Raw genomic sequence first — 17,041 nt, 5'->3', positions numbered from 1 at the left:
ACGTCACTTTCTGTGTATTTTGAAGCACGTATGTAATAATTTAAAAACACAAAGCCTTCATAATTCATAAAGGTCATGTTAACTGACTGATTATTATCTCATATAGAACAAAACATATAAGATTTCCTAAATCTATGTTAAAACCTCAGACAAAATTGTCGGCGTTTATCCCAAAACCCTATTCTTTCCCCATTCATTTTCCCTATAGCAATGGTTGAACGAACAAGAGGTAAATCATTTCCGGGTTTTCGGAGTTGAAGCTGGCGAGCTCTATGAGTTTAACACGGTTCAAAATCTTTCCAAGCTACACTTCCCATGATACCGTTGTGTCACATCGATCACATTAACCTTTACGTAAAGTCAACATGAGTGGGCAATATGTGTAATCATTAGTCCAAACTATTTTTGCAACGAAAATGAGAGTTTCTATTGGACAAATCCAGGTAAGTCCCGCCCCATTTTGTTCTATTTTCTTCCGTTTGGGAAACGTTTTGCAACAGAATTGGCGTAATGAATATGCCAATGGGCTTTGGTCTGGGCTCAGAAAGGATGCAGCTGGAAATTCCAGTGGTAGCTAGTAGCTATGTACTTTGATCATTGAGCAAATTATTGGTCGTTCCCATGTTTTGTGCAAAACAGATTTAAAAAATGAAAAAGTAGCAAATCCGAAATCGTGAGAATATCAATATCATGCCTTTCATACATGCACAAGGGATCCATTGCAATTACTTGAACCAGATTAGCTAGCTAAGCTACCGGTACCGTTCGCATCACTTGTTCTGGTAGGCTGGTGCGCGAGGTTTTTATATAATTTAATTCGTCACAGGGTAAAACAGTGGTGTTTACTCAAGTAGCTTGCTTACCGTTTTTAAAATGTTTAAGAGGTACATAACTAGGTGACACTAGCTTCATTTGCTAACCCTCTCGCGCACCGCTGAAACGGTTAGGAACTCTGCTGAAATGAAGTTAGAACATGCCTTGGGATGACTCCTTTTGGAACTTTGTTGCAAATGTTTCCGTTAGTAAACATTGCGTCGTCACATGTATTTAATTGTTATATACGTTGTCCATGATTGCCTGCTGTGTAGCTAGTTATGTTCGTTAGCCATCGATAGCTAATTTATGCAAACCACAGCTTGGATTTTAATTTGTTAGTAAACCAAGAATGTTAGTTAAATGAGTATGACATGCATGGTATGCCGTTCTTTTGTGGCTATTTGGTGATACAATGGATTATCAACAACTGGGATATGTTTGCTAACGCAGGCCACATATGAAACGTGAATATATGGCTCCGCAGTTAAAAGGAAGATAACCTTTTTTTTAATGCCAAATACTCCTGCATAACTAATCGATTGCCAGCTAACAACTGGATGACAAAGAAGCCCATTCTGTGTGGAGAAGACATTTAAATGGACTTTATTGCTTATTTACGGTATATGCCATCCGCCAATACACCTTTAAACTGGTCTACTACTATGGCGGTTAGTGGGGTGAGTCGTCTTTCCCAAACCGGGGACGTGGCTGTCTCGGGAGTGGTTCTGTCAGCTATGCCTTTTTCCAACACGCCAGTGTCTGCCCGCCCCACACCAAATGCGGACACCCGTGGCTGCGAGAATGGTGACTTGATGGACTCTTTCGGCATCTTCCTGCAAGGCCTTCTAGCGATGGTGGCCTTCAGTACGCTGATGTGTGAGTACAGCCAACCAGATGCCCACTCTGACTGTGGAAAATGTGCTAATTTATGGTCGTTTGTTCTGTGCAGTTAGGCCTACTGTAAAATTGAATTTCACTGTGCAGTGTTGAGACTGGATAACCTGTTTAGGCTACTTGTTTAGAATGGAAGTCTGTTTTTGTCAATAATCACTGGCAGTCATTACCTATACACTGTTTCAAAATACTGGATTATACAGTGTGAAATGTGTTGTCCCATCCCCATAGTGTTCATTTTTGGCCATGTAATTTGACCTCATTGAGTGCCTCTTTGACCACTGAGTCAGCAGTGTGGCCCTGGTAGAGAGGAGCCTCACAGCAAGAGGTGAGGCATTTTCAGCTCTCAGAGCAGTGATGATGCCTGAGGCAGCTTTCTCAGTGGGAATTGACTGGGCCTGAATCATCACATTCACACAGCCCAGCCCACAGCCAACATGCAGGGTGTGTCAGTAGTTACACACTCAACAGTCTGAGGAAGTCTGAAGTCACAGCATATGCAAATTCCTGTGTAAACATTTCTTTGGGCAAAACACTAGGAAAACTAGCTACCCTTTCGACAGGTGACATAGATATACATTACACAGACAGCGCACATGCATCCACACACACAGTAAAGTATTTAACACACATTAGGGTACTGTTGTCTAGAGGTGTCATACCCTAATCCTCAATTTGGGTTTAAGATATGTCCAGTAGATTAGTGGAGTCATAAATCATTAAACCACTTTTCTCTCACCCAGGAATCAATCTTGTGTGATGGAGGTTAGAAGAGGGCGGGCATGGAAACATGCTGACTATTGTCTGGAACAGCCAAAGCATTATTTGTCAGCCATTACATTGTGTTCAGAGAATACACACTCTTGCATCACTCACACAAGGATTAATTATAGTGTAGACCTAGACTTTAGTAGAAAGGGCTTCCACCTCGTACACAGGGGCCTAACCCCCAGAGTAGCAGTCACTGAGACGGGCAGTTTGTCTTTCATGTAGGCTATTGTGTTTGAACACACACCAATCTATAGTGCAGGGGGTCAGGTAGCCTAGCGGTTAGAGCATTGGGCCAGTAACCAAAAGATTGCTGGTTCGAATCACAGAGCCAAGAATGTGACAAATCTGTCAATGCCCTTGAGTACGGCATTGAACCCTTATTGTTCAAGGGTAGCTGTTAGCAGACCCAGGCCATGACCCCACTCTCCGAGGATGTCTCAGGGAGAGTTCGGTTATGCAAAAATCACATTTCCAATCAATGCACTCTTAATACACTCTTGTACATGTGTGGAATTGGACAACTATAAGCACCCACCTTATTATCATTCTCATCCCCAGGTTGGTACCCCAGGTGATAATGTTGAAATGTGACCAAGACAGTGTGACATGTAATATGACAATGCCTGCCTGGTGTTGCGTACTGTTAGCAGGTCCTCTGATCTATCAATGGGTTTGATTACAGTGCCAAATGCACTACATTTTTTTTCAGCTCATAAGATACAACCAAAGTATTTATTTTGCTCACAGAGGAAGGGAGATTTGGCGGATAATATCATGATAGGCACATTAGTAACACGCAGTGACATTTTAGTATGTAATGGACAGTAGTCTGCCACTTCCTCTTACCATCATCATCCTCTATGGTGTTGCCTTGTGTAAACATGGCATCTCAATAGTTGACTTAAGGGAATATAGCCTAATGAACATTTTTTGCTAAAGTCCATTAGTTAGGGGTTAGGCTATGGTGCTAAAGGGGAAACTGAACTGCATTTCCCATCACACTGGCCATATTCATAGAAATAGGCCCATTACACTTTGTGATGATGAAAGTGTAAAGCCGATTTCAGTTCAGACTGGAGCTGGTCTTAATTAATTTACATTAATAGAATGATTGGATTTGCCCCAGAGCGGCATACTAATTCATCCCACTGCTGTCGTGGGTGTGTGAGAACGGCAGTCCTATATGTGACTCTGTGTCCTGTCTACAGTGAAGCGCTTCAGGGAGCCCAAGCATGAGAGAAGGCCCTGGAGGATCTGGTAAGACGGCAGCCATCCCACTTCCAACCACAGTATTCAAGCTTATCCTCTTCGATATTGCTATTAACCAAGAAACGCAACTATGATAAACACGACAAATTATGAATTTTTCTAATGTGATGTTGAGCTATTGAAAGAACTTGAATTCTCAAGAGTTCTTAAAAGGCCCTCCTGTGCCCGGCAACTCTACCAGGTTCCTGGACACCTCCAAACAGGCCATTGGTATGCTATTCATTCACTTTGCCAACGTCTACCTGTCTGACCTCACAGAGGAGGACCCCTGCTCACTGTGAGTGTGTCTCTGTATGAGTGTGTCTGTCAGACTGTCTGTCTTTGTGCCTCTGTATTTTTGTGTATGTAGTAAATATAAATGCAATATGTAAAGTGTTGGTTTCATGAGCTGAAATAAAAGATCCCATAAATGTCCATACGCACAAATTGTGTGCGCAAATTTGGTTGCATCCCTGTTAGTGAGCATAGTAGTGGCATATCAATAAGCCGATTTAACAGTATGAGTTTTGTCACACAACGCCACAGATTTTAAGGGAGCATGCAGTTGGCATGCTGACTGTAGGAATGTCCAACAGAGCTGTATAGCTGTTCTAGAGAATGTAATGTTAATTTCTTTACCATAAGCCACCTCCAACGTTGTTTTAGAGAATTTGGCAGTACATCCAACCGGCCTCACAATCGCAGACCACGTGCAACCACACCAGCCCAGGACCTCCACATCCGGCTTCTTCACCTGTGGGATCTTCTGGGGGGGGAAGCCCTTTAAAACTCATTCTGATTGGCTGGCTGGGTGGGAATAGGCCCACCCATGTCTGCACCCCTGCCCAGTCATGTGAAATCCATAGATTAGGGCCTAATTTATTTATTTCAATTGACTGATTTCCTTCTATGAAATTTAACTCAGTAAAATTGTTGAAATTGTTGCATGTTGCTTTTATATTTCTGGTCAGTATAGTCTCTATAACATTATGCACTTCAAGGTTGAAGTGGACACAATGTCTCATCTCTCCCTCAGTTACCTCATTAACTTCCTCCTGGATGCGTCTCTTGGAATGCTGCTGATCTATGCCGGGGTGAGGGCCATCAGTGCTATCGTAGAGTGGAGGCAGTGGGATGCTCTACGCTTCGGAGAATATGGTGAGAGTGTGTGTGTCAGTGTGGATGAGAGATCATTTCACCCTGTAGTACAAATGGTGTCCAGAAGAGGGGAGTGGCTGCCTAGGGCACTACTGCAATGTCATCCACATCAAACATAGTCGATCACTATTAAATTGTTTACCCAAAGGCAGAGTTTATGGAAACCTTTCCCTGGTGCTTTGATTTAAAGCTGTAATATGCAGTGGACCTGGAGAAATGTAACCTCTCTCAAATTCATAGACAGAGCTTTGGATGCAAGGACTGACCATATCAAACATTATGGTTTTAATCATGTTTCGAGGCATGTATGTTTGTTCACACTTATATTGTTTACAGACATTGTAGTAAAACAAGCTTATATATTGGGTTCTGATGGGGCATGATGACCGTTTAACCAAGCTCATGAGGCATTTAGAATTTGTTTTTCAAGATTCAATGGATTTATCATTTAAAGTCCAAAAAATGGATGTAGCAACTGCAGATTGCCCCTTTAAGTGGAATATAGAGTTGTCTGTCTGGATATTTCTGTGGGTTGGTATTTGTCTGTTTTGCTTGTTTGTTTCTGTCTATTGAATTGTGTGTCTAGTCCGTAGGTCACGTGTTCATCGTCTGTGTGTGTGTGTGTGTGTGTGTGTTTGTGTGCATGCGCACACAGGAGAACCAGTGCAGTGTACTGCATGGGCAGGCCAGTGTGCTCTCTACATCCTTATCATGATGTTTGAGAAGGTCCTGATCATCCTGGTCCTACTCATCCCCCAGTGGAAGAAGGTGAGTAGGGGGCATAATGGGTAGGTTCCTGATCGCGTGACCATTGTGTCAGTTCAGTTATATTATGACTGTGGAAAGTGTATGAGTACTAACCGTACTGTAAACTGTTTCTATCATTTTAACTCTGGTGTTTTTGTGTACTGTTTATTCACCGTCTTTCTTTACTGTTGTTTGTGTGTCTCACAGCTGGCTCTCCTGAACCCCATAAACAACCCTCAGTTGGAGCTGGCCATCGTCATGCTCATCGTCCCGTTCTTCGTTAATGTAAGTTAAGTGTGCAGGGCTCAATTGAAAATAAATTTAGTGATCTTAACCGTTAATCGGTTAGCTGCTGAAAATACATTTGACTGGTCATGCTTATCAGTCTTTAAGGTAATTTTCTTAATTTTGGAATTAAATTGTCACGTTTGTTTTTTCGTCATGTTTATTATTTATCAAACACTCACAGCATACAGAGCCTAGTTTGAGGAGTGGAATAGCCTTCCACCTGTCATACAGCGTGAGAGTAGCTCCTTAAAAAGTCTGTAGGCTATTGGCGTGAAGCCTGCTTTTGGAAGCCCAGTCATTGCACAACAATTTAACAATTCTAAATGCAATCGTGTTTTCAACATTTTGGTGGCCACGATTTAAAAGGAGCTATTTTTATTTCTCAATCTCAACTCATAATTAAAGTTCCCCCGTTCAGGTGTATACTCTATACTATAGGCTGCCGACCGTTGACTGATGGTGCGTCACCCACCACTTTGCAATGTGAGCTCGAGGTAGTATAATTGTTTAAAACCTGATACTTTTACTTCAAATAATGAGGCATGTCTTACCTTGCTTCAAAGTAGCCTTAATAAGAAAATCGATCCGTAGAAACATGGAGGCAATTTTTTCCCCCTCATGCCATTAACCAGCATTTCTCTCCTGTTCTAATTCATATCGACTTTCTTTCGTTGTTCAGAAGCCAAAGGCACGATCCATATTAGCAACCCATCATATTTGTTGCTATTACATTCCCCCTCTTTCTACATTTCGGAGATTTTAATCTGTCACAACTGCTCAAATTAGGTTTAGAATGGTGTTTTCCGCAGATTGCATTTTGGCAAATGTTTGAAAAGGGCGTTTGGTTAGATGCTTCATTACAGGAGTTGTATGTTCAATAATATGCTATAGCTTTTTGAACTATAATATGATAGGCTTGCTATTGTTGCATGTTTCCATTCAGCTCTTAATGAAATATGTCTGGTCCTGAATGCAAGGTACCAGAGAGGATATGGCAAGCAAGAGATTTCACGCTCGCCAAAATCTGTTCAAAATAAGCCCAATAGGTTTCTATGGTCTTATTTTGGGCCTAAGCTTGTCGCCTGCTTTCCCGCCATGGTCCAACTCCCATTGTTAGGATGGAAATATCAGCATCTCATCATTCTATACAGATCTCTAATAGTATTTTCTGTCTGTGACGTAATTTGACTGTTTGGACATTTTTTGTTGACCGGTTAATGAGGGTCAGTTAGTTGGCAGCAAAATTGACCGATATTTATATCCCTTTTGAAATGTAATTGCTTCAACTAAGTGTGATGTTTATGTCTACGGATTTTAGCCATTTAGGCTTGTGTGTGATCATCAAACGGTCATGTGTGTCTGTTGTACTTGCTCACTGAGCTGTGTACTGTATGTTTTCCTCAGGCCCTGATGTTTTGGGTGGTAGATAACTTCCTGATGAAGAAGGGACGGACAAAAGCCAAGCTGGAGGAGCGGGAGATGGGGGAGGACTTGCGGGGCAACAGTAAGGTGCGCTACAGGCGGGCACTCTCCCACGACGACTCAGAGTCTGAGGTAAGATATGGACACGGCCATTTATTAAGTCATGGACACAATGCTTAATAAAAGATTGAGGCCTGACCACACAACCAATCATATACATACACTGAGTATACCAAACATTAGGAACTGGATGTCCTTTGGGTGGTGGACCATTCTTGATACACACAGATGCGCCTGGCACCTACTACTATACCGGGTTCAAAGACACTTAAATATTTTGTCTTGCCCATTCACTCTCTGAATGGCACACATATGCAATCCATGTCTCCGTTGTCTCAAGGCCAAGGATCAGACCCTTTTTTTTTTTCAATTTGACTAAAATGACATACCCAATCTAACTGCCTGTCGCTCAGGACTTGAAGCAAGGATATGCATATTCTTGATACCTTTTGAAAGGAAACAGTTTGAAGGTTGTGGAAATGTGAAATTAATGTAGGAGAATGTAACACACTAGATCTGGTAAAAGATGATTCAAAGAAAAAACATATTTTTTTATTTCCATCTTTAAAATGCAAGAGAAAGGCCACAATGTAATATTCCCGTTTAGACAATTTAGATTTTAGCTACTAGATGACAGTGTATTTGTATAGTGTTATACTGATCCAATGAACCATTGCATTTCTGTTAAAAATGTTCTATCAAGTCTGCCCAAATGTGCCTAATTGGTTTATTAATACATTTTGAAGTTTATAACTGTGCGCACTCATCAAACAATAGCATGGTATTATTTCACTGTAATAGCTACTGTAAATCGGACAGTGTAGTTAGATTAAAAGTCCTTCATTAACCTGTCTCCTCCACTTCACCTACAGTGATTGAAGTGGATTTTAAGCAGATCAATAAGAGATCATAGCAGGTGTTCTTAATATTTTATACACTCCGTGTACATTACACACCTAAATCACTGGAAAAGCTGTTTTTTGGGAAAGCTTTGAAAAATCTTAAGGAGGAATATACACTAAGTCCTAAGATTGGATTCTGAGCCTTGTCCACCTCCTCCTTTCCCCAAAAGCCCTCTCCTCGCAAGCCCTGTGTGGCCTCTCTCTCCTCCCATTGCCTCAGGCTGACGTAGCCACAAGGCTAACTTACATCCTCCCCTGGCTGTGTAGACAAACTTGCCCAGCACCAGCAGAAGCCTGTCTCTTGGCTGTGAATCACTCCACCCTGTGCCTAAGGCCAGTCACTTTTCAGGCCTGTAAACCAGATGGACCTGGCCCTGTGATCTGCTCCATAGACCAGAGACAACCACCACACTCAAACATTCATGGATGAAGTCATTTAAGTCTGCCTTGAGCAGGGGGATTTCTTATTCATCAGAAACTGTAAAAACATTTATAAGGAGTGGGTTTTCTTTCTGATTCCAAAGCACCACATTTCTCATCATAAATGGAAGTAGTGAGTTGCTTTGGAATCAAATGTTGAGTTGATTGTGATAGCTAGATAATTGGTTTCCACAGTTACTCATGGATCACCCAAAGCACCATGTTTTGTGACAGTGGATTCTAGGAGTTATTGAAAGTGTGTTCCCTGACCGGGAATCAAACCCAGGCACAGCGGTGAGAGCACCAAATCCTAACCACTAGACCATCATGTCTAATATCAGGAATGCATGTCCTATGGAATTACCGGTATATGGAATTTGTGACGGGAGAAGTTTTTCATAGACATCTGGGTGTGGTGTACCAGACCGGGTAGTTCCTCCAGTCACAGGAACTATCTGCAATTAACCAGTGGGCCCAAACCCACTACTAAAGAAACACTGCTGTACAGGTTAACACGGAGCATGTATGGCTTAGGTCATCTGCCTCAAGCTGAAATAAAAAGTCTGTCTACATAAAGATTCAGAGCAGTGATCTTATCGCTCTCTCATTATAAAAGGGGGCATATAGCTATGTTATCACAGGCTTGTTTTATTGAGATGAGTTGGAGCTAGTTTTTGCTTCAGTAAAACCCTGATGGCAAGCTTCAATACTACACCCAAATACCACTCTAAAAGACTCTTCCCCTCTATCAAATAGTCCGGGGCATATGTGTTCCTGCCACCACATCTCCCTGGTAGTCTAGTGGTTAAGCAACCAGACCCATCCCCATCCTTCCACCCCACCGAGGCAGATGGAGGACGAATGATACGTTTCTGCTGACACGGGAAATTTGCTGGTGTCCGTGAGCATTTAAGCTCTGGGATTCAACTCATTTAACCCATAACTCAGGGTTGCTTTGAGTGTCATCCGTCTAGGCATATGGCTTTCTTTGGTCTCATTTCCAAACTCCTTTCTCTCTCTCAGATCCTGTTCTCGGCTGACGATGAGATGGATGACTCGGAGGAGGAGGATGTGCGCCGACTCACTGGCCTCAAGGCGGTCAAGAAGAAGAAGAAGCACCGTATGGGGATCCCTGTTTGACCTGGGCCTACCCAGTCTGACCTGGTCTGACCCACTCCAGTGTCTACTCACAACCCCACTCTCTCCTCCTCCAGGGCCTGCTGCCCTGACTGGAGCCTGCTGGCAACCTGTACTTGATTCTTCTAACAGCAGGCTGGCATTGGTCTCTTTGTGGAGTCAGTAGGGGGCCTATATTGGGAGGTGGGATCATGGAAGACTGCAGACCATGGAGCCTATTGGACTGCCATTACTACACATCCACATGGGACTCCTGCAGCCTCTGCACTGAGAATAGAAACCCATGGAAAGGATTTTACTGCAGCTAACTACATACCATGTCTAAAGGCGATTTCACCATAGATCTGTCACTGGTGTTTCAGTGACACTCGTTGGGGAAATGAATCTTTATGTGTTTTGGGAACTTTTAGCACTGGTCTGTAATAGGAAGGTTTGGGTGTGTTTGAGTTGGTGATGCAGTGTAATTGCTAGCACCCTAAATATCCTATTAAATGACTATTCTAATTCCTAATTCTGTTCCATACTGACTCTTCAGAAGTCCAGAATGATATTACTGCATCAGGTTAAACTGTGAATGGGTGTTACTTTTTCTGTGGTTTAGCCGGTGACCTCGGTTCGATGTAGACGGAGCGAACAGGCACCTGGTATTGAACTCAGCCCCCCCCCCCCCACCTTTAAGTAAACCTCTGTCATTTTAGTGTTTTAATACTTTTGATACTCTTCCGAATCAGAAAGTGATTGTATTCCTCATCTAGATTCCATATAAGAAATGGCTCACTGCTATGGCCTGTTATAGGAGTGTGTGTGTCTGTCTGTGTGGACTTTTCCATTCATGCATGGCTAAGGGAATGTAGGAGGTGTGGCTTGATGCTCCAATGGAGTCTTTGCTCTGTGAAGATGCAGTGTTTTATAACCACAGCACTCACGTTTCTAACTGTTTCGACTTCTACCTGACTGTAGAGGGAGGACGGGTCAATACGGTGTAGCTTGGGCGTGTGTCTCCACAATGCATCACCCAACCCGGACCCAAGGGACTGAACCTAATTTCAAGCCCACCCATTGACCGTTTAGGTCTATAGGCCTGGCTCGGAGCCTTCTCTTCCTGTCTCTGTGTATGACCGTTAACTGGGATCTCTTCCATTACTTATTTATTGTTTTTGGTGTGTCCTGTTTATTTTTTACAGTAAGTTATTTTGGGCCAAAACCATGATGATCCCCAGCCTACTAAGTGTTTTTCATTCCGAGACTGAGTAGATATGGGACCTGAGGGTGTGTCCTCACAACCAACGGGGAAAAAACTCTCCGCTCTTGCACAATTCCCAGTTATCACTGGTCTATGGATGTTCTTTGTGTTCATTCTTTGTTTTCGACAATGTGCCTATGTGAACTTACCATGTTTGTGAGTGTTCATTTTGTGCCCCAGAGCTTTAGACTTGCAGTAGCATTCAGTTGGTTTGACAGAAGCACAGACCTAGAGTTTGAGTGACTCTAGGTCAGCCTGCAGTACAGTGCAGGTATGTTTGTATGAGTGTGTTTGTCTTAATGCTCCTGTTCAAAGTAAGGAGTGGGGATAAAGTAAATGTGATGATGACCATGGTGCTGAAGATGTTGAACGGTTTGACAATGATTGTTGTTGGCTGATACTTAGGAATAAATGACAGTAGGGTTTGGTAAATGGATGGTACAGCATCATTAAACACTTCTGGTTGCCCTCTGCTCAACAGAGAGGGCTTTTAGTATTTTGAAAAAAACAACTAGATCATTAAAATGACTGACAAATGAAGGACCTACATTACCATTATATTTGCTTTTGCAATAAAGTTAGTAAAACACTGAAATAGCAGATTTTTTTTATTTTTAAGACAGTGTCTGAATAGACAGAGCTTTCCGTTTTGTCCATTTACTAGGGTTATACTGCATTGTAGGAGGGTTTAAGTGAATTCCCTGGCCAGGAATCAAACCCAGGCTGCTGCTCGGTGAGCGCACCAAATCTTAACCACTAGACCACCAGGGAGCTGTCAGGGTAAAGAATGCTAGTGTTAAGAAGTCTCCTGGAATGTGGGGTGGGGGGGGTTGAGGTCACAGGTCTCTGTAATACTCTACTGCCACCAGGGTGCCATTTCCACAGTGACCGAGTGGGCTGTCGGTAAACAGTTCAGTATCAGGTGCAGTTGAGGCATGTAGAGAAAAGAGGACCCATTTCTCCCCATAGAGTTCACTGACTCTGAGAATAATGGCGCAGTACCTGTAAATCTGAGAAGGCTGTTGGGAAGAGCTATAGGAGGACTGGCTCATTGTAATTGCTGGAATAAATGGAACGGTATCGAACATAAAAACCATGTTTGACTCCATTTCAGCCATTACAATGAGCCTGTCCTATAACTCCTCCCACCAGCCTCCACTGCTGCAAATAGATTCCCTAATTATACACACATGACTATTTTTTTGAAGCATACAAACTGACTCGAGGACAATTGTTATTGATGGACAAGCCTGGCTCTCAAGCACCTTTTGACTTCTTACTCACTTATTAACTACACACACAGGCATGCTGGCAGGCAAGCGATGGCCTCTCAAACAGAAAGGCTGATTCACTAGTCTCCCTGTGATACAGTATGAATGGTCTGGCCCCTCTGAGTCAAGTCTTATTCTGAACCATTATATCCAAGTTATATGACTGCGTGTGTTATGTTTGCAAAATCCCTAAACCTTCATGTAATCCGTTCAGGAAAATATTTTGATGGGAGAGGTGAACTCTTGATTGGGTAGTAGGGAGTAGAGCTATTTTGGGGTTAGTAGTAACATGGGGAAGGTGTTCATCAGCTGATGTGTTCTGCCAGTTGACATGCATTCAGAGGCCTAAAAGGACATTCCCTGACCAGGAATCAAATCCGGGCTGCTGCGGTGAAAGACCTGAATCCTAACCACTAGACTGCCAGGGAGTTGTGTAGCTTCCAGAAAACTTTGAAATCACTGCTTGTGGGATATTGTAAGGGCTTTGAGTTGTCTCTCACTCAGCAGTTCGTTGCAACTACATCCTAAATGAGGGAAGACCTGTTCCAGCTGCACAATCCCTCATGTCAGTCTAATAATACACGTTGACAATGGACAGAGAGAGAGGAGGGTGGTGGTCCACTGACTCAATCCCAGGGTCAATAACAGAGATTATCTCCCTGAGGATCTGAGGGTATAAATATAATGGACTGGACAGAGAGGAGCAATCCAGACACAGCTCCACTGACCAGAACTCTGGGATTAAGACACGAAAACCCAAACACAATGTCTCAGGTAAGCAAATGTCCTTGTATCCGACTGTCCTGACCTGTTTTATCAACTATTTGTTGTCCAGTTCTTGATGTGACAGCAAAATCTACATCTATTATTTTCTATGTAAAGGATTCTGCTATATTTACTTCAAAATAGGAAGATCGAGAAACAAATCAGAGGGAGAGTTATGATGAGGGAAATTCAGAAAGATGTGAGATTTTGCCCTGTCTTTAACCTCCATCCTTTCTCCAGCCCTCCATAGGCCGGTGAGGTAAAGAAGTGCCCTGTGATGGAGGAGGACCTGAAAGGATCCCGCAGTAAATGGGCTGAAGGGCAAGTGCAAGAGTAGACCTATGAGGTCATGATAGAGTGGTGAGTAGCAGGGTAATATCACTTGCTTAACATTTTTTTCCCACTTGTGGGAGTGTGTGAAATACAAGTAATTATCACTGCCATATTAATTGTTGACTGCATATACCCCTTTTGATATTGGTCAGTTGTAGGCATTAGTGCAGGTAGGGTAAAGTCACACAGCCAAGTGACTGTGAGCTCGGTTCACTTTCTACAACGTTATCGCTGAACTCAGGTGTGTATTCAGCCCAAGCCCAGCTCGGGAGAGCGCATACTGAGTGAGTTACAAATAGTTTCCACTCCTACAGAAACTGAATCTTGTGCAGTCAGTGTTTAAGACAGAGGGTGTAAAGTTAGTCTAGAGCAGGAGGCTAAGTTGTCAGAAACTGGCCTAGTGTTACTGTCCCTGTCCCCAGGGTAGAGGAAGAATGTTCGATTAGAGAACTAGGAAGAAGGAAAAAGACAACACAACTGCAGCACTTCTTCTAAAGATTATAGACACATCAGTTTGTCTACAGTGTGAATATTGCTCATCATCTTTGTGTGTAGTAGTATTTGGCACGCCCCACTATCTTTGCTCATGGCCTTGTCTCTGTCCATCCTCAGAGCGTATGGGGAAGGTGGCTCCCTCTGTGTTCAGTGGGGTGAAGTCTTAGGAGAGACTGTACTGGAGAAGCCTAAAGCCCCAGGAGCCAGCATCTTTGGCAAGTGGAGCCAGCATCTTTGGCAAGTAGAGCCAGCATCTTTGGCAAGTAGAGCCAGCATCTTTGGCAAGTAGAGCCAGCCAGGGTGGAGAAGTAGTGGCTATCATCACTGCACTGGAGCCATGACAAGACAGATGGATGCTTGGACAAACGGCACCAAAGAAGCCAAACCTTACTGTTATTGAATGGTCTGATATCTGTTGTATGAATGTGTGTGTGTGCCTCAATTTACCCTTATACAAAACATGGCATTTTCTTAGTTTTTATTTTAGCATGGAAATAGGACATTTTGAAATTGGGACAGCAGCACACTGAAGTATAATGCATATGTAGCCCAAGCTATTTTAGACATTCCCTAACATCTTTTCAGAAAACAACTTATTTAAACTAATTCTATGGGTTGGGAGGTTGTTGGCGACCACTAGAGTCTGAACATCTTTTTGCTGTGGCCCGGTTTCTCAAAAGCATCTTAAGGCTAAGTTCATCGTTAGAGCCATAGGGTCATATGGTGAGGGTAGGTAACAACACATCTGCCACGCTGATCCTCAACACTGGTCCCCTCTGTGGTGCGTGCACAGTCCCCTCCTGTACTCCCTGTTCACTCATGACTGCACGGCCAGGCACGACTCCAACACCATCATTAAGTTTGCAGACGACACAACAGTGGTAGGCCTAATCACCGACACCTGACCGTGTGGTGCCAGGACAACAACCCCTCAACGTGATCAAGACAAAGGAGATGATTGTGGACTACAGGAACTGGAGGACTGAGCACACCCCCATTGTCATCAACAGGGCTGCAGTGGAGCAGGTTGAGAGCTTCAAGTTCCTTGGTGACCACATCACCAACAAACTAACATGGTCCAAACACACCAAGACAGTCATGAAGAGGGCATAACAAAACCTATTCAGAGGAAGGCCCTAAAAATTGTCAGACTCCAGCCACCCTAGTCATAGACTGTTCTCTATGCTACTGCATGGCAAGCGGTACTGTAGCGCCAAGTCTAGGTCCAAGAGGCTTCTAAACAGCTTCTACCCCCAAGCCATAAGACTCCTGAACATCTAATCAAATGGCTACCCAGACTATTTGCATTGCCCCCCCCCCCCCCCCTTATGCTGCTGCTACTCTCTTATCTATGCATAGTCACTTTAATAACTCTACCTACATAAATATGAAATAAATATTACCTCAATTACCTTGACTAACTGGTGCCCCCGCACATTGACTCTGTACCAGTACCCCCTGTATATAGCCTCACTACTATTGTAATTTTACTGCTGCTCTTTAATTATGTGTTACTTTTACTTTTATTTCATACTCTTTTTTTAAATGTTTCTTAACTTCATTGTTGGTTAATGGCATGTAAGCATTTCACTAATGTCTACACCTGTTGTATTCGGTGCATGTGACAAATAAGATTTTATTTTATTTTGAAACTGGACCCTGGTGAGTTCGCATAATGCTAACTAAATGTTATGCCTGTGTTGGGCTGTCAGGCCAGTCCTCCTACCACGACCAACACTACAAGCGTGGGGGTCAGCATGGAACACATCCATCAGCTTGAAGCCTTGCGATGGGTGGGCCAACGTTGGTCACCTGACGGCTTCCCTCGTGAGAATGGAGTGTTGCGCCGTGAGGGGCGGCCACTTAATGTCCACACCCTCACCAGTCATGTAGTCAGCTGGGAAAGCGCCCACTGCTTGAAGATGAACAGGCACGGCTGACTTAAATAGGCTTGTTAAGGGTGTTGCTGGATACTCACTCGGGCACCACACTTATCAGCTGCTGGTTTCCCCTCACGGGAGGGGAGGACTGGGAGGGCCTTTAGGTCTGGTTTCCACTCACGGGAGGGGAGGACTGAGAGGGCCTTTAGGTCTGGTTTCCACTCACGGGAGGGGAGGACTGAGAGGGCCTTTAGGTCTGGTTTCCCCTCACGGGAGGGGAGGACTGAGAGGGCCTTTAGGTCTGGTTTCCCCTCACGGGAGGGGAGGACTGAGAGGGCCTTTAGGTCTGGTTTCCCCTCACGGGAGGGGAGGACTGAGAGGGCCTTTAGGTCTGGTTTCCCCTCACGGGAGGGGAGGACTGAGAGGGCCTTTAGGTCTGGTTTCCCCTCACGGGAGGGGAGGACTGAGAGGGCCTTTAGGTCTGGTTTCCCCTCACGGGAGGGGAGGACTGAGAGGGCCTTTAGGTCTGGTTTCCCCTCACGGGAGGGGAGGACTGAGAGGGCCTTTAGGTCTGGTTTCCCCTCACGGGAGGGGAGGACTGAGAGGGCCTTTAGGTCTGGTTTCCCCTCACGGGAGGGGAGGACTGAGAGGGCCTTTAGGTCTGGTTTCCCCTCACGGGAGGGGAGGACTGAGAGGGCCTTTAGGTCTGGTTTCCCCTCACGGGAGGGGAGGACTGAGAGGGCCTTTAGGTCTGGTTTCCCCTCACGGGAGGGGAGGACTGAGAGGGCCTTTAGGTCTGGTTTCCCCTCACGGGAGGGGAGGACTGAGAGGGCCTTTAGGTCTGGTTTCCCCTCACGGGAGGGGAGGACTGAGAGGGCCTTTAGGTCTGGTTTCCCCTCACGGGAGGGGAGGACTGAGAGGGCCTTTAGGTCTGGTTTCCCCTCACGGGAGGGGAGGACTGAGAGGGCCTTTAGGTCTGGTCTCCCCTCACGGGAGGGGAGGACTGAGAGGGCCTTTAGGTCTGGTCTCCCCTCACGGGAGGGGAGGACTGAGAGGGCCTTTAGGTCTGGTCTCCCCTCACGGGAGGGGAGGACTGAGAGGGCCTTTAGGTCTGGTCTCCCCTCACGGGAGGGGAGGACTGAGAGGGCCTTTAGGTCTGGTCTCCCCTCACGGGAGGGGAGGACTGAGAGG

The 17,041-nt window shown here is 44.5% G+C and overlaps 1 protein-coding gene across 1 annotated transcript; it reads left to right on the top strand.

Annotated features, from left to right (window-relative positions):
- The first annotated feature begins 493 nt into the window (after positions 1 to 493).
- Positions 494 to 11,701, top strand: LOC109897147 (store-operated calcium entry regulator STIMATE). Its single transcript, XM_020491727.2, has 8 exons — positions 494 to 1,692; positions 3,690 to 3,738; positions 3,932 to 4,027; positions 4,766 to 4,887; positions 5,543 to 5,655; positions 5,842 to 5,919; positions 7,327 to 7,476; positions 9,750 to 11,701. Exons 1-8 carry the CDS (start codon positions 1,413 to 1,415, stop codon positions 9,864 to 9,866), a joined length of 1,005 nt encoding a protein of 334 aa, XP_020347316.1. The 5' UTR covers positions 494 to 1,412; the 3' UTR covers positions 9,867 to 11,701.
- Positions 11,702 to 17,041: the final 5,340 nt, after the last annotated feature.

The sequence above is a fragment of the Oncorhynchus kisutch genome, linkage group LG1 (assembly GCF_002021735.2).
Source record: "Oncorhynchus kisutch isolate 150728-3 linkage group LG1, Okis_V2, whole genome shotgun sequence".
NCBI classification, from domain to species: Eukaryota; Metazoa; Chordata; class Actinopteri; order Salmoniformes; family Salmonidae; genus Oncorhynchus; species Oncorhynchus kisutch.
This window is presented reverse-complemented; position numbering and strand designations above follow the sequence as displayed.